The 23,712-nt window shown below is 46.8% G+C and overlaps 2 protein-coding genes across 4 annotated transcripts in view; one reads left to right on the top strand and one right to left on the bottom strand.

Annotated features, from left to right (window-relative positions):
• Positions 1 to 8,218, bottom strand: part of DHX32 (DEAH-box helicase 32 (putative)) — a 64,737-nt gene extending 56,519 nt beyond the window's left edge. Inside the window, exon 1 of one of the 3 annotated variants that reach the window (XM_078150691.1) lies at positions 8,056 to 8,218. The gene's annotated coding sequence lies outside the window, so the exon portion shown is untranslated. The remainder of the gene's footprint in view (positions 1 to 8,055) is intronic. The other 2 variants (XM_020973645.2, XM_020973647.2) reach the window with 2 other exon arrangements.
• Positions 8,219 to 8,339: 121 nt separating this feature from the next.
• FANK1 (fibronectin type III and ankyrin repeat domains 1) overlaps positions 8,340 to 23,712 on the top strand; it is a 78,061-nt gene continuing 62,688 nt past the window's right edge. Inside the window, exon 1 of the mRNA XM_078150692.1 lies at positions 8,340 to 8,485. Coding sequence (XP_078006818.1) covers positions 8,473 to 8,485 — 13 coding nt within the window. The 5' untranslated portion in view covers positions 8,340 to 8,472. The remainder of the gene's footprint in view (positions 8,486 to 23,712) is intronic.

Genomic DNA, 23,712 nt, shown 5'->3' with positions numbered 1-23,712 from the left:
TGAATTTTGCCTCTTGGCCCACAAAGCCTAAAGCAACCAGCCCCCTCCCTGGTCTAGGAGGATAGGACAAGGCAAGAGATGAGAAGCACTCAGTTGGCTAACCTGCCAGGCATAGGTGTACGCGATGAGGCTGGGAAGGCATGGTGGAGTGGGGATGGGAGGGTGGGGACCCTGAAGGGCACATTCAAGACTGGAGGAAATAGGGAGCCACCAGTCAGTCCTGTTGCCTGGTGGTACGCAGGTAGCGAAAGGGATTGGAAGCCCACCTTCCCCTCCTGGACAGTCTTTCCTCTATGAGTCTCTGTGATTCTCCTTTCTCCTACATTTCCCACCTGTCTGACCACACCTTTTCAATATCCTCCGGATCATCATCAAAACCCATGCCCTAACTTCAGGTTTTCCCTAAGGTCATCTTCTCTCCTCTTCTCCCTCTAGTTCCCAAGTATCAAACTATCATGGTTATGGAGACCTCTCATTTCTCTGTCTCACACACACGCACACACATACACATATGCACACACATACACATACACACACACATACATACACACAATCTCTGCACTGCATCACCAATTGCTTGTGGGACATTTTAAAGGGGCAGATGTCTCAAAGACATCTCTCAGCATGTCCAAAAGAGTTCACCCTCTTTAATTCCGAGTCTACATTCTTCCAAACGATGCAGAGAACACTAGGTGGCACAGTGGATAGCATGCTGGGCTTGGGATCAGGAGGATCTGAGTTCAAATTTGGCCTTAGGCACTTCCTAGCTATGTAACTCTGGGCAAGTCACTTAATCCTCGTCTAACTCAGTTTTCTAATCTGTAAAATAGGGAGAATAATAGCACCTACCTCCCAAGATTATTGGGATAATTAAATATTTATAAAGCACTTTAGCACAGTACCTGGAACATAGTAGGTATGTGATAAACACTCTCTCTCCTGGAGTGCTGGAGTTCAAATTCAGACTCAGACACTTACTAGTTGTGTGACTTGGAAAAGTCACAATCTCCTTTTGACTCAGTTTCCTCAACTGAAAAATGGGGATAATAACAGCACCTCCTTTCCAGGATTGTTGTGAAGATTAAATGAGGTAATATTTGTAAGTGCTTAGCACTGTGCCTGGCACATCATTGGTGCTTAATAAATGCATGTTCCTACACACTCAATTGGGTATGAAAATCTATCTTACCCTATAGGAAAATAGGAGGGAAGGGCTTAAGAGAGGGGAGGGGGAATGATAGAAGGGAGAGCAGACTGGGGGAGGGGAGTAATCAAAGCAAACACTTTTTTTTTTTGGCTAGGCAATGGAATTAAGTGACTTGTCCAGGGTCACACAGCTAGTGTTATGTGTCTGAGGCTGGATTTGAACTCAGGTCCTTCTGAATCCAGGGCTAGTGCTCTATCCACTGCACCACCTAGCTGCCCCAAAAGCAAACACTTTTGAGGAGGAACAGGGTCAAAGGAGAGAACAGAATAAACAGGGGTGGGGAGTAGGGGGAGAGGTGGGATAGGATGGAGGGAAATATAGTCTTTCACAACGTGACAATTATGGAAGTGTTTTGCATGTAAAACCTATATCGAATTGCTTGCGCTCTCAATGAGGGTGGGTGGAGGGAGAAGGGGAGAGAATTTGGAACTCAAAGTTTTAAAAATGAGTATTAAAAATTGTTTTTACATGTAACTGGGAAATAAGATATATAGGCAATGAGGTATAAAAATCTATCCTGCCCTACAGGAAAATAGAAGGGGAAGGGGATAAGAGAAAGGGGGGCAGATTGGGTATATTCAGAATGCAGGCTGTCTTGGTGTGCGGCAAGGGAGAGATAGGGAGAAAATCTGGAAGTCCAAATCTTGTGGAAGTGAATACTGAAAACTAAAAATAAATAATTTAAAAAAAGTAGAATAAAAAAAGAACGCATGTTCCCCTCCCATCCTACTTGTCTTAAAGGCACCCCCATTTTCCTCTTCTCTCAGGTTCATAACCTTAGTGTTATCTTGGATTCCTCCCATTCCCTCAGTCCCCATATCCAGCCAAATCTTGCCACTTCTACCTCCATGCCTCTAGCATTTGACCCCTTATAACTCCTAGCACAGATACGCCTCAGTTCAGCCCTTCATCACCTCCCACCTAAACTATTCCAATAGTTTCCTAATTGGTCTCTGGGTCTCAAATCTCTCACACTGTACTGTGATCAGCTTTCTGTTCCTCAGACTGGACAGTCCATCTCTCACTTCTAAGTTCTCACACTGGCCCTCCCCCATGCCAGGAATGCATTCCCCCTTCTTTTAAAGTGCCACTCTTCCTTTGCCGTTTTTAAAAATTCCATTTAATTTTATTTTCAGTTCCAAATCCTCTCCTCCCCCAACTCCACTCATTGGGAAGCAAGTAGAACAAAACCCATTTCAAACACGCACACTCATGCAAAACAAATCCCAATATTACTCTTATGCCTCCCCATCCCCAAATAAAAATAAAGGATGAGAGGAAAGCACGCTTCAGTTTGTCCCGAGTCCACCAGCTCTCTGCTTAGAGTGGGATCGTCTGTTTCCTCCCGAGTCCTTTGGAGTGTGGCTGGTGACTGTGCTGATCAGATGCTGAGGTTTTCACAAGGAAGAAGAGCACAACTGTTACTGGGTGAATCATTCACTCTGCCTTGTATCAGTTCACGCAAGTCTTCCCAGTTTTCCCTGAAACTATCCCTTTCATCATTTCTTAAAACACAGTAGCATTCCAGCATTCATAAACCATAATTTCTTCAGCTATTCCCCAAATGGGGATCCCCTCAACTTTTTTTTTTTGGACAACAAAGATCTGCTATAAATATTTCTGTGCATTTAGATCCTTTTCCTCTTTCTTTGGTCTTTTTGGGGTATAGACCTAGTAGTAGTGTTCCTGAGTCAAAGCACAGCACAGTTCGATAGCTTTGGGGGCAGAGCTTCAAATCATTTTCTAGAATTGTTGGATCAGTTCCCAGCTCCACCAAAAATGCATTAGTGTACCTGTCTTCCCACTTCCCATCCAGCATTTGTCATTTTCCTTTTTTTAATCTTAGCCAATCTGATGGGTGTGAAATGGTACCTCAGAGTTGTTTTAATGTGCATTTCTTTAATTATTAGTGATTTAGAACATCTTTATATGGCTATTGATAGGTTATAATTCTTTCTCTGAAAACTGCTTTTTCTTGTAAATTTGACTCGGTTCCCTATATACCTTAGAAACAAGTCATTTCTCAGAAAAGCTTGTTGCAAAGGTTCTCCTCTCCCCACCCCCCAACTCCCATTTCCTGCTTTTCTTCTAATTTTGGCTGCATTGGTTTTGCTTGTAACTAAAGCTATCCATTTCACCTCCTGTGATCCTCTCTCTCTCTCTCTCTCCCTCTCTTGTTTGGTCATGAACTCCTCCCCATAGACTTGACATACAATTTCTTCCCTCCTCCACTATTTTTTTGGTACTCATTCTGAGGTTATCTTGATATTAGGAGATGTTGGTCTATACCTAGTTTCTGCCAGCCGGATTGTTGGGTCTATCAAAGGCTAGGTTATTGCGACTGTTTGCTTCTAGATATTGTGTACCTGATCTATTCTACTGTTTAACCTATTTCTCACCGAGTATTGACCTGTCTCGATGCTTACAGCTTTGTAGTATAGTTTGAGATCTGGTACTGCTAGGCCCCCTTCCTTACTGTTTTGTTTTGTTTTTTTCATTGACTCCTTTGATATTCTTGACTTTTTGTTCTTCCAGATGAATTTTGTTATTATTTTTCTGGCTCTATAAATTCCTTTTTAGACCGATGCATGACACTAAATAAGTAAATTAATTTAGGCTGTACTATCACTTTTATTATATTGGCTTGACCCACCCATGTACCTCTTCTTTAAATAAGCCCTTCAGAAACCATCCTCTGCATGAAACCTTTCTTGATTTCCTGCCTTCCCAAACTACTTTATACTTAACCACTTCGTATTTATTTGCATTTATTCTCTTTATATGGATTCTAAGATTCTACATATAAGCACATATATATATTCTTGAGAGAAGGGTTTTATTCTTTCTATTTGTAATCTCAGCACCTAGCATACCACCAGGCACACCCATGACGCTTAATGAATGCTTGTTTCTTCATTTATTGATACGTGCCTTTATGCAAACCATTGATAAGCCTGTTTTTAAACTAGCACAGGGAAACAAACAAGTCCTGGAGATATTTCACTAGAAACCTCCTTTTCCAGGAGACCAACCCATTAGTGATTGATGCTCATCCATCCATTTCCAAATCTCTTTGTGTAACTGTCCAGCTTAACCAGAAGATAGAAACAAAATCTCCACAGTGGAAGGATAATCCTAACATTATCCAGATACATTTTGAGGTTTTGTTAAAGGACTCTGAGACTGGATAGTCATGGCTTTGCTTGTATCACATTATATATTATGCCAATAATACATAGAAGATTTTGGAGAAGACAGAGACAGGACAAAAAATCCTCAAGAGGCCCCCTCAGATCTTTACCATTAACTGAAATCAAAAACAATGTGAAAACCTCTACTTGGTTTCATATACTTATAACTTAGGACTCTTTTCCTCAACATACCCTACACAGCATTTTCTCTAAAAATAGGATTGTATTTACTTAGCCTCGAGCAGACACTAGCCATTTCCTTCTACCTCTTTAGGATGTACTTTTCCCACAGTATATTTCTCCTAAACTAAAAAGTTTGTATAGAATCTCCTTCATCCTGATGGCTAACAGAATCCTGCCTCATGCCAACTCTGGGAATCCCTCATGAGTTCCGAGCCCCTCCTCTTTCCTTCCAGGACTTGGGATGTCACTTGTGCTAAGGCTTCCTCCCTGAGGCAGCAGATGGTTTGAGAGTAGCTGTGGTCATCCCAATCATCTCCTAGCACCAGGCTGGCGACGAGCCAATGATTGGGCTCGGCTGGTCTTCAGACAACACACATGACACCCGGCTGCCATGATGTCTGGCCAGCTGGGCAGGATCTGCCAGTTCAAGGACACAGGGTCAAGTGGATCTGGGAAGGAGGCAGCAGAGGCTGATGTCAATACAGAAGCCATTCTGTCCCTTTGGACTCTTATGGTTTCATATACATGTTAATATCTCAGTCCACCCACGAGAGCAGCTGAGTGCTCATTCCTCATTCCGAGGGTGATATTTACTGATCATACACATCAGTCTGGCTCACTAAAGGCCCCCCCCCCACATCAAACCTCTCTTTCCCACACTCCTCTATAATAAACTCCCCTAGCTCTGTGGTTACCCTTTACACGGGAAGCAGCTGTTCCTCACTGACTGCTCTGTGTGCACCCAAAGAGCAACACAGAGGCATCCTTAATGCTGTGGCAGGGAGGGAGGGAGGGAGGTCCTCATGCATCTGCCTTGGGGTGGCCCAGGAGAGCTGCTTTGTCTCTGACCTGAACGAGCCTGGGCCTGGGGCCCTTCCAGGTGTGTAGTCACCCCACCACGAGTATCACAGGCACAGCCTTTGAGAAGCCAGGGTCGTCTCTACGCCATGACCAAGGCTGCAGGGGTGACTTTGGGGAAGGCTAGAAACCATGATTTCAGACCAATTGGGGACAGAACAAAAAAAAAACCCGACTATGAGGAAGTGGAAACTGGTGAAAATCAAGAAGAAAGCAGTAAGAGAGCTTCTTGTTGTCTCTGGGTCCAAATCAGCTGGCCCAGAAGTACCACACCTGGAGGTGACGTTTCTTTAGCAAATGTTTGCAGAGCAATTTGCATACGTGATCTCAATGGAGTAGGTCCTGCAGGTGTTCCCATTTCACAGATGAGGAAACTGAGACTCAAAGAAGGTAGGCCCTTTGCCCAAGGGGATGTCTCAGCCCATACTGGTCAGGTCTTCCTGATTCCAACCCATCACCCTGCCTGAAAGGTGCAACTTCTGCCATCAGTGAACTTTGAAAAAGCATGAAGAGGAACCACAGGATGGGAGCATGACAAATGGTCTTGTTTTCAGAAAAGGGAAGAGAGCGGAACCTTCAGGCTGGAGGCCAGGGCATTTCACTTCCATTCCTGACGAAATTCACCCACCTCTTCCAGACAGGATAGGGAGTGAGCATTCAGAAAAGGATGCAGCCAACACCAAGAGTTAACCAGGTCTTCATGAAGAACCAGTCGGGTGGGCCAAGTTTGACAAGGTTACTAACCTGCTGAAGCCGGGAATACTGCAAACAGAGTTCATCAAAAAACGACTTAGGACATTCTGGTGGGAAAGACAGGGGCCCGAGGTCGTAAAATGAGGTAGGTTTGCAAGGAACAACAATAAATGGTATGATGTCATTTTGAAAGGTCTACGATGGAGTGCCCCAGGGATGTAGATTTTTAATATTTCACTTCATGACTTGGCAAAAGGCATAGTGAGCATGCTTACCAGAACTGCTTAAGTTACACAGCTGAGACTTACATACTGGATGACAGTTAGGATTCAAAATAATCTTGGCAGGTTAGATCATTGGGTCCCCCATTTCACAAGTAGAAAATGGGGGAGGTGTGGACAGACATCAGTTCAGCTGAAGAAGATCTGAGTCAACATTGTGCTACGTTGTAGCCAAGGAGGTGAAGGCCCATTTAGGCAGAATTGAGGAGCAGGAACATGCAGGTGGAGGGAGCCCCGAGTTTTAGGCCTCATGTTTTAGGAAGGACACTGATAAGCTGGGGCACCCAGAGCTGAGGGACCAGGATGGTGAAGGGTCAGATGAGAAACCAGTGAGAAGCCCAAGGATAAGACACTTTGGGGGGACGCTGCAGCTGTCCTCAAGAGTTTGAAGGCCTGTCATGCATGGCCTGAGGGCAGGGCTGGGAGCCAAAGTCAAGTTTGTGCTGACTGTTGTACAGAAAGGCTGCCTAATAATTAGGGCTTATCCCCAAGTGGAAGGGTACCCCTGGAAAGGCAGGAGAGGCCTGCCCAGTCTGGCCGGAGGTCCCACTGATCTCTGGTCATTCCCAGGAAAGAACGGAGAGCGGGGACCCCAGACCTCAGTGGCTTGTGTGACCCCGGGGCCAATGCAGGGCCTGAATCACCAGTGTGGACTCTTAGACCAACAGCTTGTTCTGACAGCTCTGAGCTCCCAAACGATCAGTGGGGGTGCTTGGAAGGGTCATGAATGCACTGCACACTTAGCCAATGACTTGCAGGGGTACAGCTGCTTCCAGGTCCGGTTACCCTTGGAGCCCCCTCCCCAGCTCTGAGGAGGCCCCCCCCTTACTGGGGGAGGGGGCCTGGCGGGCATCCCACTCCCTTCATTCTCCAGGCTGTGAGTGGACATTGGGCAAGCGGACAGTAATTTGGCCATTCGGGTGGGGGCCCCCCAGATCTCCCCTGATTACAGGAGAGACAAGGTGCAGTGGGTGACCGGGCTGGGCCAGGAGCGAGGGGGTTCCCTGCGACCCCGGGTCATCCTTCCTCTCTAACCCCCCAGGACCCCACCCACGCCCCCAGGCTTCCAGCGTGGGCCCCGTGAGGTTGGGGTTCCCCAAGCTGGGCTCCCACAGAGGGGTACAAAGCGGGCGGGGGTCCTCGGGAAAGCCAGAGGAGGACAAAGGGGACCCGAGGGCGGACCCAGATTCCAACGGGGATAGATGAGCTGCCCCTCCCCCACCTGGCCTCCGATCCGACTTTACAGAGGAGGAAACTGAGGCAGGCAGGGGTTTCCCCCGGAGCCGCTCGGTCCGAGGCCCGCTGGCGGTGGTGGGCACGGTGACCCCCGGGGGCCTCTCGGGTCCTCAGTTTGCCCATCGGAGCCCTGGGCCGGCGAGGCACGTGCCGGACAGTCCGGGGTTTCGCCGCTGCCTGGGGGTCCAGGACCCTGAGCACGTGACTCCGCCCCAGCCTCAGGCTCCTCCCGGGGGTCTCAGGAGGCCCCTCCCCACCGCCGCCGCCTTGAGCCGGGGTCAGGTGACTTCTCTTTCTGAGCTTCAGTTTCCCCACCTGTGACCTGGACCCACGCTTTCCCCTCCCCCAACCTCAGTTTTCCCGCTCTTGGGCCTCTCCGCGCAGAGAGATCTCTAAGCGCGGTTACCTGGGGCTCCGGCTCCGGCTCCGGGGACGCGCTCGCTCACTCTCGGCCCGAGCGTGGTTCCAGGCACACGCCCCACAACGGCAGGGTTGGGCGGCGGCGCATGCGCTCTGGGCCGCGCGGCTCGCGAGCCGGGCGCGGTTTGGTCCCGGGCTCTCGCCGTCCGTCGGGAGGCTCTCGCGCTCACGCACGCGCTGAAAACTGGCCCCGCCTCTCCCTCGAGGCCCCGCCCCTCGCGGAGTCGGCCAGTCTCTCCGCCCCCTGCCTGCACCGCCCCCTAGCGTTGCCAAGGCGACGAGCCACGCTGCAGGCTGCGGGGGGCGGGTGGGAGGGCGGCAGGGAAGCCGGGACTGGCGTGGAGACTACAGGGCCGAGGCGGGGGGCAGAGGGCTCGGGCCCGGTCCCCCTGAGCAGCCGGACATGGATTCTCAAAGTAAGGAGGGAGGCCCCGGAGGGCCGGGGGAGGGGATAGCTGAGGTGAACTCGAGGGCGCTCGGGCGGGGCCAGTGGACCACTACCCATCGCGCCAGGTTTTGGTCCCTACTGGGGCCGTTAGGAGCAGCCATCTATGTCCCGGATGGCCGAGGCGGCGGAGGCCCGCTGGACGTCGGGGGCCAGGCGGGGGGGTGGGCCACGGTGAGGCCAAGCCCCTCGTGCTACCGATCGGGAAACTGAGGCCTAAAGTGGACGTGCCTTGGCCCGGGTCCCCCGGGGAGAAGGTGGCAGAGCCGGGCGCCCTCCGGAAGGCTGAGGCTTGGGAGCTGGGAAAGGCACGGAGACCTGCGGGAGCTCCCGGCCCAGCGTCCCCCCAGAAAGGGGGGTCCTCCCACTCCGTTTCCCCGCAACGGAGCCCTCACAGGTGTCAGCACCTGGGCAGGTGCGCAGCCGCCGCCCACCTGCTGCCCTGGGCGCTGGACTCACCCGCAGAGGGCAGAGCCCAGGAGCTCTGTGAGAGACCCCCAGCACCAGGGCCTGGCAGCCCCAGGAAGGGGTCCCGCCCCCCCCAACAGAAAACTGCCGCTTTGCTCTTTGGGTCCCGGGCCCCAGTCGTGGCCCTTCCTGGCACCTATCACAGTGTCTGCACCTGGCGGGGGGGGGGGGGGAGGAGGGGGCAGGTGTCACTCTACGCCTTCCTCCCCAGCCCTGTGATGCTGCCAGGGACTCCTTTTGTGGCTTGGTGATACCCATCATCGTGGCCCCACTAATGTCAGCAAAGCTGACAAAGTTACCTTGGGACTAGGTAACCATAAGCCTTCCCCTGGGGGGGGAGCAGTGCCCCCATGTGCTGCCCTCCCGAGCCTTCCTCTCCTGACCCCCCACAAGGCAAGGAACCGCATCCTCCCGAGCATCTCAGCTCCCCTTGGAGAACACCGAGGTGTTCTGAAATGGACACTTGGTGCCGAGGGGAAACCAGGGACTGACAAGTCCCATTCAAGGTGCCACCTGGGATGGCCAATGAAAGTGAACCCCAAGAAGGGGCGACGGGGCTGGAATTCAGCCTCTATCCAATGCTAAGTAAGGAACCCTGGTGTTGGAGAGGAGTCACAGGGAGAGACTTCCTAGCTGTGGGACCCTAGTCAAGGCACTTAGCCCTTGTTCGCCTCAGTTTCCTTAACTGTAAAATGGGGATAATAACAGCACCTACCTCCCAGGGTTGTTGTGAATATCAGGTGAGACCCTATTTGTAAGGCTCTTAGCCCAATGCCTGGCACATGATAGGTATAGGTTTTAGCTATCATCAGTACTTATTATTAAATGTGATAATAATTGTAAAGCACTTTGTATAGTGCCTGGCACACAGTAGGCACTATATAAATGATCTCTATTACCATTGTTATTATCGTTATTAAACACCTTGCATCCTGAAGAGAAAACACTCAAGTCTTGGAATGGCTTCTTTGTTGAAATTTCTCAAAACATGTTTCTTTTTTTTTTTCTTCTAACTGTGTTTTTGGTTCATTACTTTTTAAAAGGGCTCTCAAGCCTACAGATTCTATGCAATTAAACAGGCAATGAGGCTCAGTAGTCCATTAATTTCCAGACTGTTAACTAGGAGGTTGCCTGATGGTGGGGGAAAAGCCACACTTTGGGGGTGTGATTGTCCAGAAAACATGTGATTGATTGTCAGAGATGTGGTAGGAAGGGGCAAACAGATAGAAACTCTCTGGGAGGACTGACAGTATTTTCCCTGTGTTTTTTTCCATGTTGTTTTTGCCACCAGCTCTACCACATGTTCACCACCTTACCTGCTCTTGGCCTTAGTGTACTTTCTGTGCTTCTTTGCAAAGCAGTTCTCTCCTGCAGCTTTTTTTCTTAAGATGGAAACTGTACGCTCAGAGGCCTTTCAACCCGTATTTCAGAGCACTGTTTGTCTACCCAAGACACTTCCTCTTGTAGACTTTGGGCAATGCAAGTCCTCAGAGAGTGACTGGTCTCTACACAAAAGATGGCATTTTATCCAGATTATTTGTTTTCCAGTAGAACCAGGCTGTGAATCAGGGTTCCCTGATTTGAGATGGCTTGTATGTAATTTTCTGTTTTTTTTATATGATAGAATGCTCTCTTCCTAGGGAACAAGAAATGTTTCTTTTTTTGTCTTTATTTCCCTACTGTGCCTAGCACAGTGCTGGACACTACTGTATGTAGTAGGCACTTAATAATTGCTTGTTGATTGAGTGATAATATTTGCTTCTTTAAGAGTCTTAGGGGAGGGGGCAGCTAGGTGGCAGCTAGGTGGCGTAGTGGATAGAGCACCAGCCTTGAAGTCAGGAGGACCTGAGTTCAAATCCGGCCTCAGACCGAACACTTTGACTACTTACTAGCTGTGTGACAGCTGGGCAAGTCACTTAACCCCAATTGCCTAAAAATTTAAAAAAAAAAAGAGTCTTAGGGGAATGTCAATATCTTCTGTTGAATCTCTCCAGGTGTTCAGAACCTAATAGACATGTCAGAATCTGAGATTTTCAAAGGCGCTTTGGAGCCAGTCTGTCCAAACCCCTTCCCATCCCAGACAGGAGATCAGCAATAATCAAAGCTGTGTCTGGAAACAAACACAGATAAGGCTGTTCAGCAGCCTGAAGAGACTGAAGTGCTTGAAAGAAAATAACGGATGTTAGGGTGCTCACCTGGGGTTTTTTAAAGGATTTCTTGCCATGGGACTCCTCATACACTTTCCTCCCACGGAACTCAATCAATCTTAAATATTCACTGTATTATATGGAATGTGAGTATACTTATTTTCTGCTCAAGGTTGTATTATCTCATATGTCATTTGTAGGAATCCAAACTAGAGTCTTTCTTTTTTTTTAAGACATGTGACCGTTGTTCCAGATTTCTACCTAGGCGCACTGTTCAGACTAGTTTTGGGTGACCCAGATAGGAAGACAGACGGCTTTGTGGAACAAGAGATCAGCTGTACCTTGGAGATATGCTTCTTATTTGTGGCCACTCAAAACTATTGAAGAAGGCAATATCCACATTCAATGAAAAGTCTGCTTCTGAGAAGCTTCTGAAAAAAGCAACAGCAACAGAACAAGAAACCAAAGCTTTTCCTCCTGAATAAACATGTAGGGAGGCTCAGCCTAGGCGTCCTATGCTTTGAAAACAATGGTTCCAAAGCTCGGCATTTGTACTAGACACAAGGCTGTGGAGAGGCATCAGAGTGGCGTTCAACATGCACTGTTGAGTAGAGACAAGGCGATGACAAGTAGGAATGCTACTTAATTACTCTTAAGGATTAAATATATATCTAAGTGCACCACCGTGAAGACTGGAAACCAATCTTATCTATTACATTTCCACACATTTAGTTTTCTATTACTTTTAGGCATGACCTTTATTAGCGGGGAATCATTAAAATCAAATAAACATAAACTGCTCAAATCCCACAGCCAGATGCTACTTTGGCAATACCCGGATGATGACAGGGGTCTACTACCATTTGCAGAATAATTAAAAAGTCAATGATCTGAGAAATAGTTCTGTAGGGAAAGGCCAAATTAAATGAGTTCAAAATCTTGAGCCAGGGAATGAAGCCCGGGTGCTGGCATTTGCATCTTTAATTATTTTTTTCATAAGCCAGCTCTGCTAACTGCAAGCTAAGCCGTTGGTGGGGTTACCAAAGAGCCATATTCTACTAAGATTTACAGTTGTTCTTAAGAAAAGAAAGCAGATCCCTAGGAGATTGTTCCTCTTATTTCAGCCCCATGTGTCTGGGATTTTCGCAAGGAGCATTTTGTTGCCAGCCCTTCAAAGGACTAAAAATGGAGACATCAAATGGAGCTACTAATTCTTCTTCTGTGCACTTTTCAAGACTGGCACGGTTGGTCTCCACCTCCTCCTTCCAGCTGGATGCCAGCTTTGATTTCCTTGCTGGAGATAAGCACTGGGGTCTTAAAAAACAAGTATTCCTCAGCAAAGGGAATTGTTCCCTCCTCGCAGCTGAAGTGCTGTTTGTACAGTGCCCCATGAATTGCGGCGATGTTGAAGGGCAGTTTGTAGGGACGAGGTAGAAGGCGGCAGCTCATGCTGTCATTTCTTTTCTTTTATTTGTCCCGAGCCATGGCGCTTGTGAGCCCTCCAGTCCTGATTCATCCAGAAATGCTACAGAAAGCGTCTCTGCTATGCAGAAGGCTGAGCTAAGTGATGGGGAGATGGAAGGTGATTGAAACATGAGCCCTACACACTAGCCGGAGCCTATCCGGAAGAGGACATACCACCATCAATCAACCAGCTTTTTGTTAAACCCTGACCGTGTGTCAGGCACTGTGTGAGGCCATGAGAATCTCCACTGAAAGATGAGAGAATGATTGGAGATGAGAAGACTTGGGGGAGAGGGACCCCATCATTGTTTTCGAGAGCTTGAAGAGCTGACATGTGAAAGCGGGATTGGACTTTGTCTGACTGGTTTATCCCTTCTAATCTGATCTCAGCTGGGCCCTCACTGCAGTAAAGCAATCCTATGACTCCTCCATTCCTCCCAAACTGATTTTCTGTCCCACAAATCACTGAGGCTCTTGCAGATGTCCTCTTCTCTCCTCAAGCCAAGTCTCCAACAGCACTGTCTCCTCTCACCCTCTCAGATGAGGACCTCATACTTATACTTCCTCATGTGCTGCAGACATGCCCCACTCTCCTCCATCCTTAAAAAATCCCCACTAGATCTCACCACCTGCACTGGCTGGCACCCTATATCTCTCTTTCCTTTCTCAGCCAAACTTCTTGAAAAAGCCATCTACACTCAGTGCTTTCACTTTCTCTCCTCTCCTTCTCTTCTAGGTCCTCTATGAGGCTCAGACCTCCTTAGTCATCCAAGGCTGCTCTCTCCAAAGCTGTCAGTGAGCTTAGCTACCAAGTTGAATGACCTCTCTGCAGTGGTCAACACCATTAACCACCATTTCCTTCTAGATTCTCTCTCCCCTCTTGGTTTTCTGTACCCTGCTCTCTGCTGATGCTTCTTGATTTGCTTTGCCAGATCTGCATCCTTGTCATGGCTTCTAACTGTGGGTGCCCCGCAGTCATGCATTCTGGGCCTCCTCTGTTCTCTCTCTGCTCTCTCATACTTAGTGATCTCATTGGATTCTCTGTGCAATTGATTCCCGGATCTGTCTGTGCAGACGCAGACCTACTCTCTCTCCTGGGCCCTAGTCCTATGTACCAACTGCATGCAGTGCATTTCAAACTGGACATCCAATGGGCATTTCAAAGTGACCGTGTCCCAAGCAGAGGTGATCATCTCCCCCACCCCAATCCCCTACGCCCCTTGTCCATGCTTCTCAGCTACTGCTGGGGGTACCGCCGTCCTTCCAACCTCCCAGGTTGGGAATACTGGACCCCACATGTTCTGTCACTGGCCAGGTCAGGAAGACCTGGACTCACATCTTGCCTCTGACAAATACTAGCAGTTTGACCATTTACCCTTCAGTGCCATAGGTAACTAAGACTCCGAGGTACAGGTGGGCTGCTGATCTGTGTTAGTGGTACAAGTTCACATCACACATGGAGAATTCCTCACAGTGATGATGTCACAGGTGTGGACCAGAAAAAAGCTACTGAGTCTCAGTTACAACACTTTGTACAGATTAGGCAGCAGTGTCTTAAATGATGATGATGGCCTCTCTCCCTCTAATGGAGAATTGAAGTGAGACAGAAGTGAGCAGGTGACATTCAAGCAAGGGTCATGACAGTTGAGTCATCTCTGTAGTATAACACACCTCATAAAAAGCAGATCCTATTAACTGTCCTCTAAAGGAAAAGCTTTCAAAGAATTGTGGTGCATTTAGGGATGTTGGCTAAAGTGAGCTGTGGGTGGTGGGAAGCATCGTATGTCAAGGACAAAGTAAGGTTAGTGGTGACTGGGAGGCATCTTGCTTCAAAATTTGAGGGCTTAGAGGGTTAATTTAGTTTAGGATAGCTTGAAATATGTACACATGCACGGCTGCATCAGGTTAACCTGAAGTGACCAAGAAACCACTTGCATTTTACAAGGAAAACTACAGTTTATGATTTAGCTCAATGTCAAAGCCAATGATGAGGCTGCCTCATGAGTCAGACCTCTGATCTCAGTCATTTAAAATGTGCCCAAGATCCCTTAGATGATGTTATTGGAATGGACATCTCTGGTGTTATGTTGATGGTCCCGTCAGAGGAGATATTGGAAGCCGGTCTCTCCGTCGCTGACCGCGTGTGATGAGGGTCTGAAGTAATCCTTTGGCTTTGCTTCAGGCACCGTCTCTGAGAATGGCTTCATTCTGTAATGGACTGGAAACGACTTTGCAGTGTTAGGCCTTTTGTGTTTGGAGTGTTTCACTTCCCAGAATGTTGTGCATCTTCAGCTGGCTTGTTTTGCTCATGTTGGAAGGAATGAGAAACTGCCTTCTTTCCAGGCTACAGTTTGCTAACCATTAAATGCTGTCATTACAGTACCGCCCAGGGGGCAATTCCTGCTGTGAATCATGCCAGAGATTGTTTCATTCTTTACAGAATCGCCAAAGCTCAGGGATGAAAGGGAATGTGGAGGCCCTTTAAAAGTACCCGAACAAGAATTCCGGCTACATAATACCCAACAAGCAGTCATCTGCTCTTTGTTTGAAGACCTCCATTACTGAGGGAGCAGCAAGGCATTACAGTGGTTAGAACTCCAGGCCTGGAGTCAGGAAGACCCGAGTTCAAATCTGTCCTCGGATACTTACTAGCTCCGTGAGCCTGGGCAAGTCACTTAACCCTGTCTGCCTCAGGTCCCTCCTCTGTAACATGAGCTAGAGAAGGAAATGGCAAGCTACTCCAATATGTTGGCCAAGAAAACTCCAAATGGGATGATGAAGAACCGGACACAATTGGAAAACGGCTGAACAAAGACAACAGCCACTCACTGCCTCTTGAGACAGTCCATTTTATGCTGGAGAGCTGTGATTATTGGGAATATTTTTTCCTTGCTTCAGTTTGCTTTTCTGCTTTTCCGCATCTTTGTCATGGCTTCTAACTGTGGGTGCCCCTCAGTCATCTGTTTGGGCCTCTCTGTTCTCTCTCTGCTTTCTCATGGATATGGATAGCATTTGCCATCATGAGGCTTTTGGAGATGACTTAGATCCTTGCATTGCTGAGAACGGCTAAGTCTATCAAAGTTAGTCATGGCACAACATAGCTGTTGCTGTGTGCAGCATTCTCCTGGTTTTGCTTGCTTCACTCAGCATCAGACCATACACGTCTTTCCAGGTTTTTCTGAAATGTGCCTGTTCATCATTTCTTATAGCACCATAGTATTCCATCACATTCGTACACCACAGCTTGTTCAGCCATTCCCCAGTGGATGGGCATCCCCTCGCTTTCCTATCCTTTGCCAGATAGTTGACTTTCCAGTGTGAGCATTTACACCTGAGCAATCAGCAAACTACACATCGGGGCTCACTTTGGCTGTTGTGTTGATTGTCTAGATGTAAGAACCTGATGGAGAAAACTGTTAATGGTGTGATGTAAATGTAGAAGTGTGTGGAATCCAGATCTATTTTCAGAGAGCTGATTGTTCAACATTTACCAGCACACCCCTGCTCCCATCCTTCCTGGGCTAAATTCCTCCATAGTGTTTTAGTCCATGAGATCCTACTGTGGCATTCATCTTTCCGTTTCCTATAGCTGGTATCTCAATGGCTTGTTCTTAAGAGGTGCTCAAGAAGACGTTTTTGAACGATTTCAACAAATGGGATAATACGTAAAGTACTTTACAAACCTTAAAGTGTTATATGTGTCAATTATGAAAAAAACCAATGTAGCTAAAAAATTAAAAATTCTAGAAATACTGAAGAAAGTGACGGACAAAAAGGAGATAAGCTTCCTGTTTATTGAAGCGTGTAACAACTAGCAATAAGGATAATAACACAATTGCCAAAAAATAAAATTACTTAAGCTTTTGGCTTAGCTGGAAAAGCAAAGCGGAAAGAGTCAAAGATAACACGGTGTAACCAGGAGATACTCAAAGGGCTCATTGAAACGTGAACTACACAGTGGATGCTGGTTCCAGAGGATTTTCATCACATCCCAAAAACTAGAGCCAGAGAAGGGTCACTGGCCCATTCCAATGGGTGTCACAACGCTGAGACCCTTGCCCTGCATTTATCAGAAGCGATACCCAATGCCCAGATGAGGGGGAAGCAGGGCACGGCCATGAGAAGCTGGGTGACCCACCCCAGGCTGGGAGATGCCAGGGTGACAAGCTGCTGGTTTTCTTAAGATTTTCCTGATTGGTATTAGATTTGGAGAGGGCCTCACAGAAATGATTTCAAAGCAACCCTGTGAGGTGTGCAGGTACTATCCTCACATTTTATAGATGAGGAATGGGAGGCTCAGACAGGTTAAAGGCTGCTTGTTACCCCAGTGACAGGCGGTTGGAGGTGTTCCCAAATGCCTACAGTGGGTCAGGCACAAGCTTTCTTCGAAGAAGGAGAATATGGAAATAACCCAGGCTAGCCAGGCTCTGAAAGTGATTCTGCTGAAAGAGCTTTGAAGGCCAGATGTTCTGGAGAGAAGTTTAGAATCATGAGAGAAAAGTAAACTGTTTGTATTCTTTGACCCACTCACTGATCCTTTATTTCCCAATTTTGCTACCACAGTGAATGCCACCATGAACATTTGGGATAGTACTTTTGTATGTGTGTTTATGTGTGTGTGTGAGTGTATGCACACACATAAATGTATGTATGTGCACAGGTATATGTGTATGTATATGTAAAATCTGCCACAATTCACTCTGCCATTCTCCAATAGATGGAGGAGTGCTCTTTAGTATTTATCACTTTGCCATGAGATGTGTGGAATTCAGAAACATTGTGGGATACTGCTAACTCTTAGGAAATTTCTTTTCCTTAAATGGAGCTGAAGTCTTCCCCTTTGCAATAAGATGGGGAGGAATGAATAGAGGTGCAGAAAAAAGCCAGAGACTGGTGCTGGTGTGCCCCCAAAGGCAATCCCAAAGAGGCTGTCAAGGTCACTCACACATTTTAATTTTCAGCACTCAGACCCTTCCGCACATCATTGCACCAAGGCACCTGCGCCTGCATGAGAGGACAAAGAGGTCTAGAAATTCTGTGCTGGATCACTGTCTTTCCTTAGCCCCATGCCCAAACTCTTGCCAAGGCTTGTGGATCTTACCTCTGTACCCTCTCTCAAATAGGCCCCTTCTTTCCTCTTATGCTGCCCCCACCCTGGGGCAGGCCCTCATCATCTGACACCTGGCCTATTGTACTAGCTGCTGGGGGTGGGGTGGGGCAGGGTCTGCTTGCCTCCAGTCCATCCTCCAATTAGTCATCTAAGTGATTTTCCTTAAACACAGGTCTGATTTTCTCACTCCCCTACTCCAGAAACTCCAGTGGCTCCCTATTGCCTCCAGGATCAAGTATAAAATCCTGTTAGTCATTCAAAGCCCTTCATACCCTGCCCCCTTCTCCCTTTCCAGTTTTCTCATACCTTACTCTTCGATCCAGTGACACTGACCTGACTGTTCCACTAGGATCCTCCAGGCATTTTCTGTAACTGTCCCCTAAGCGAGCTAGATCATGCCACCCAGGTGGCTCCAGAGGCTGGTGACTTTGCACATTCCTCCCTCACTTAAACTCAATTCACTTGCATGTCATGGCATCACCTCCCTGACGTCACTGTCCTCTTTGATTTTTTTTTTATTTAACATAAATTTATTTTTAGTTTTCAACATTTACTTCCACAAGATTTTGAATTCCAAATTTTCACCCCATCTTGCCCCTCCACCCACCCCAAGGTGGCATGCATTCTGAATACCCCTTCGCCTAGTCTTCCCTCCCTTCTATCTCTCTCCCCCTTCTCTTATCCCCTTCCCCTTCTATTTGCCTGTAGGGCAGGATAGATTTCTGTACCTCATTTCCTGTATTTCTTATTTCCCAGTTGCATGTGGAAATATTTTTTTTAAACATGTGTTTTTAAAACTTTGAGTTCCAAATTTTCTCCCTTCCTCCCACCCCACACACCCTCATTGAAAAGGCAAGCAACTCAATACAGGCCATACATGTGCAGTTACGCAAAGCACTTCCATAGTAGACATGTTGTGAAAAACTAACTCTATTTCCCTTAATCCTATCCTGCCCCCCCCTTATTCTATTCTTTCTTTTGACCCTGTCCCTCCTCAGAAGTACTTCCTTCTGATTACCCTTTTCCCAATCTACCCTTTTCTCTATCATCCCCCTGCTCTCTTGTCTCCTTCCTCCCCTATTTTCCTCTAGGGTAAGACAGATTTCCATACCCAATTGTGTGTGTATGTTATTCCCTTCTTAAGCCAAATCCTATGAGAATAAGATTCCCTCATTTCCTCTCACCTTCCCCTGTTTCCCCTCCACTGTAAGAACCTTTTCTTGTCTGTTTTGTGTGAGATAATGTACCCCCTACCTCTCCCTTTCTCCTTCTCCTAGTATAATCCTCTCTCACCCCTTAATTTTATTCTCCAGATATTGCCCCTTCGTCTTCAACTCACCCTGTGCCCTCTATCTGTCTGTCTATCTATCTGTCTATCTATCTATCTGTCTATCTATCTATCTATCTATCTATCTATCTATCTATCTATCTATACATACGTACATATAATTTTTTTTCCTCCAACTACCCTAATACTGACAAAGGTCTCATGAGTTATCAATATCATCTTTCCATGCAGGAATGTAAACAGTTCAGCCTTAATAAGTCTCTTATGATTTCTCTTTCCTGCTTACCTCTTCATGTTCCACTTGAGTCTTGTATTTGAAAGTCAAATTTTCTGTTCAGCTCTGGTCTTTTCATCAAGAATGCTTGAAAGTCCTCTGTTTCACTGAATGACCATTTTTTCGTCTGAAGGATTATACTCAGTTTTGCTGGGTAGGTGATTCTTGGTTGTAATCCTATCTCCTTTGCCCTCCGGAATATTATATTCTATGCCCTGCGGTCCCTTAATGTAGAAGCTGCTAAATCTTGTGTTATCCTGATTGTGTTTCCACCATACTTGAATTGTTCCTTTCTGGCTGCTTGCAATATTTTCTCTTTGACCTGGGAATCTGGAATTTGGCTACAATATTCTAGGAGTTTTCCTTTGGGGATCTCTTTCAGGGGAGATCGGTGGATTCTTTCATTTCTATTTTGCCCTCTGGTTCTAAAATATCAGGCAGTTTTCCTTGATAATTTCTTGAAAGATGATGTCTAGGCTCTTTTTTTGATCATGGCTTTCAGATAGTCCAATAATTTTTAAATTCTCTCCTGGATCTATTTTCCAGGTCAGTTGTTCTTCCAATGAGATATTTCACATTGTTTTCTAATTTTTCATTCTTTTGGATTTGTTCTACTGTGTCTTGATTTCTCATAAAGTCACTATCTTCCAATTGCTCTATTCTAATTTTTAAGGAAGTATTTTCTTCAGTAAGCTTTTGACTTCCTTTTCCATTTGGCCAATTTTTCTTTTTAGGGCATTCTTCTCCTCATTGGCTTTTTGGACCTCTTTTGCCATTTGGGTTAGGCAGTTTTTTAAGGTGTTATTTTCTTCAGTATTTTTTGGGTCTCTTTAGCAAGCTGTTGACTTGTTTTTCATGATTTTCTTGCATCACTTTCATTTCTCTTCCCAGTTTTTCCTCTACTTCTCTTACTTGCTTCTCAAAATCCCTTTTGAGCTCTTCCAAGGCCTGGGACAGATTCATATTTTTCTTGGAGGCTTTGAAATGTGGGAGCTTTGACTTTGTTGTCTTCTTCTGGTTGTATGTTTTGATCTTCTTTGTCACCAAAGTAAGATAATATAGTCTGACTCTTTTTGCGAGGTTTGCTCATGATCCCAGCCAACTACTTGAGTTTTAAACTCTTTGTTAAGGTAAGAGTCTGCTTCCAATGTGGAGAATGTACTGTCCCAAGCTTTGGGGGTTTGTATAGCTGTTTTCAGAGATACTTCTAGGGCCCCTGTAAATTTTCAGTTCTTCCAAGGTGGTATGATAAGGGGTGAGGTGTTTACTCTTTTCCTGGCCTGTACTCTGGTCTTTGAGTGACCAGCTGCAAACAGTATTTTCTCTCTTGGAACTGTGAGGAGGGTTTCCTCTCCACCACCACTACAAGCTCCACCACGCCAACATTCCTCCTCACCCCAGCACCACTGCCCAGAACTGTGACCCAGATCCAAACATGGGCAAAGCAAGAGATTCCTGCCTCAGTACCAGCAAAGAGATCCCTGCAGTCCCGCTCTGATCAGCTACTGGAATCCCCCTCAGTCTGTGGGCCGGAAGCTCAGGACACAGCCACCGCCCCTGTGCTTTGCTCTCTGGAACTGGCTCTGACCTAGCTTCTCTCTCACTGTAAAAACAGACTTTTCCAACTGACCTTCTAAGTTGTCTTCGGCATTCGTGGATTGAGGAGTCTGGAAACCGCCACAGCTGCCTGTGATTCAGTCCTCTGAGGCCTGCTCCTCCAGGTTCACTGCATGCCGAATTGCACTCCTCTCCCCGCCCAGCGTGATGTACCTTTCTGATCAACCATCCAGGTCATCTTGGGCTGGAAATTTGTTTCACTCTGTCTTTTTGTGGGTTCTGCTGCTTCAGAATTTGTTTAGAGCCATTTTTTACGGGTATTTGGAGGAGTTTGGGAAAGAGCTCAAGCAAGTCACTGCTTTCATGCCGCCATCTTGGCTCCACCCCCCACTGTCCTCTTTGAAAATGAAAGATAAACAACAGCACCAGCCCCCAGGCCTGGAAGGCTCTCCCTCCTCTGCCCTAACCACTGACCTCCCTGGCTTCCTCTAAGTCCCAACTAAAATCCCACCTTCAACAGGAAGCCTTCCCACCCCTCTTTACTCTGGTGCCTTCCCTCTTTCACAAATGTCCTGTTTATCCTGTATACTCTTATCTGTACATGGTTGCTTATCTCCCCCATTAGACTGTAAGCTCCTTGAGGACAGGGACCGTCTTTTGTCTCTTTTTGTACTCTCAGTGCTCAGGAGTGCTTGGCACATAGTAGCGCCTAACAAATATCATTGGAAAGGGCCTGGTTTCTCATCCTCACAAAATTTGTGTGAGAATTGTCCTTGCTTATGCAGAGAACATCCTTGAGGAAAAAGTGATCAGGGAGTGGGCAGGCTTTCAGAGATAATGTTCTGCTACAGGCCACATTTAACTGCCAATTGAGAGGTTTAGAAAATAGAAGTTTTTTCTTGTTCTGTCTATTGTTTATTGCTTGAAGAAAAGCATTTGCTTTCCTAGAATAAAATTAGCTTTAAATAGTCACTAAACATCTATTAAGCACTTACTGTGTGCCAGTACCTGTGCTAAGTGAGAGAATACATCTACAAGCAAAAACCAAGACTGCCTTCAGGGAGTTTACACACCGGTGGGGAAAGGAGCTGGAAAGGGGGAAGGGAGTCTGGAGGTTGTTAGCTGCATGACTCTGAGAGAGTCAGGGGTGACCTCTCCATGTTCCCAAGTGGTGGGCAAGTCCTGAGAAGAACTCTGCTTCTGGAGTGCTTTCCCACACCAGGAGTTCCTCGAGCAAACAGACTCACTGATCCCTCCATGTTCCATTATTGCTTCTTAATCTTACAAAGGACCATATGGCTTCTCTCACTTGGCTGCATCCTCAAGGACTGGCATCCCTGGGAAAAAGAAGTTCCTTCCTGGTGTGTCCAGAAGGTGTGGGAAGAACCAGAGCCCCCACCATGTGAGGAGGATGAGACACTTTTGGTCAGCACTGGAGGAAAGGATGTGCAGATGAGGAGACTAAAGCTGCCGATGGATTTCATGAAGGATTTTGCAGTCCTCCTCATGTGCATTTCTGTTGTTCAGTCATTTACTCGTGTCTGACTCTTTGTGACTCCAGAGACCACAGCGCACCAGGCCCTTCTGTCCTCTGCTATCTCTCCACGTCTGTCCAACATCAAGTTTGTTGCTTCCACGACACCCTCCATCCTTCTCATCCTCTGCCGTCCCCATCTCCTTTTGCTTCAGTCGTTCCCAGCATCAGGGTCTTCTCATTATGTGGCCAAAGGATTTAAGCTTCAGTTTCAGTATTTGTCCTTCCCGTGAATAGCCTGAGTTAATTTCATTAAGTGTTGATTGATTTGACCTCCTTCCTGTCCAAGGGACTCTCAAAAGTCCTCTCCGACACCACAATTTGAAGCCTTGATCTTGCAGTGCTCAGCTTCATGTCATTCACACTGTCTAGTTTAAGAGCTTCCCCCAATAGGGGAAAATTTGAGTTAATGTGTTGTATTTGAATGAGATCTTTCTGCTAATACACTGCTATCTGTAAAGAGCTTCTTATCATCTGTGCCGATTTTGTGCATGTGAATTGAAACATCAGAATTTTAATTTGCACTTCTTATTGTTAGTGACTATGATCATCCTTTAGTTTGTGTTTCTTCTTTCTCACCCCGATTCTGGGTTAGCAGGTGGCTACGGGGCTCGGTATTGAGTGAGCGGGGCTTGGAGTCTTGAAGACCTGAGCTCAAATGAAGCCCCAGACACTGATTAGCTATGATCCTGGGCAAGTCACTTAACAACTCTGTGCCTCAGTTTCTTCATCTGAATAATGGGGATAATAACAGCACCCACCTCCCAGGGTTGTTGTGAGGATCAAATGAGATAAGAGATAGAAAGTACTTTGTAAACCTTTGTGATGATTGAAAACCCAAGAGATGGTGTTTCTGGGTAATTAATTATTAATTAGGCTAGATAATAATCAATAAATTGATGGTCTGTCATTTCTCTCAGAAAACCAAAGACAAAACCATGGAGGAACTGAAAGCCTTGATATACTTTTGGAAGAGGGGATGCCCCAACAAGTGAAAATCCACCCTGATTGGTGGGCATTTCATGAGGAGGTGGACTAGAAGTCGTCAGCTACTCCTGCTATGGATGTGACTTGATCTTGAGCCTCAGCCACCTTCAGCACTCTGGACAGGGAATCTATCTCCAGCCAGAACACTCTAGTTGGTTTTCTCCTTCGTGATTGAGTCACCATAAACTCTAATGGAGGGGTACAAGCAATGGGGCTTATTTCCTGGGGGCAAGAGCTCGCCTAGACCCGTATTCTGTTTACACAGAAGTAAGGTCTCCTAGTGGGGTTGGTTCCCACCCAAGATCAAGGAGCATGGGGTGGGGGCCGGGGGAAGATAGAGTTAGGGCAAGCTCATCAGTCAGTCAAGTC

The sequence above is a fragment of the Phascolarctos cinereus genome, unplaced genomic scaffold (assembly GCF_003287225.1).
Source record: "Phascolarctos cinereus isolate Bilbo 61053 unplaced genomic scaffold, phaCin_HiC Scaffold_3;HRSCAF=262, whole genome shotgun sequence".
Lineage (NCBI taxonomy): Eukaryota > Metazoa > Chordata > Mammalia > Diprotodontia > Phascolarctidae > Phascolarctos > Phascolarctos cinereus.
This window is presented reverse-complemented; position numbering and strand designations above follow the sequence as displayed.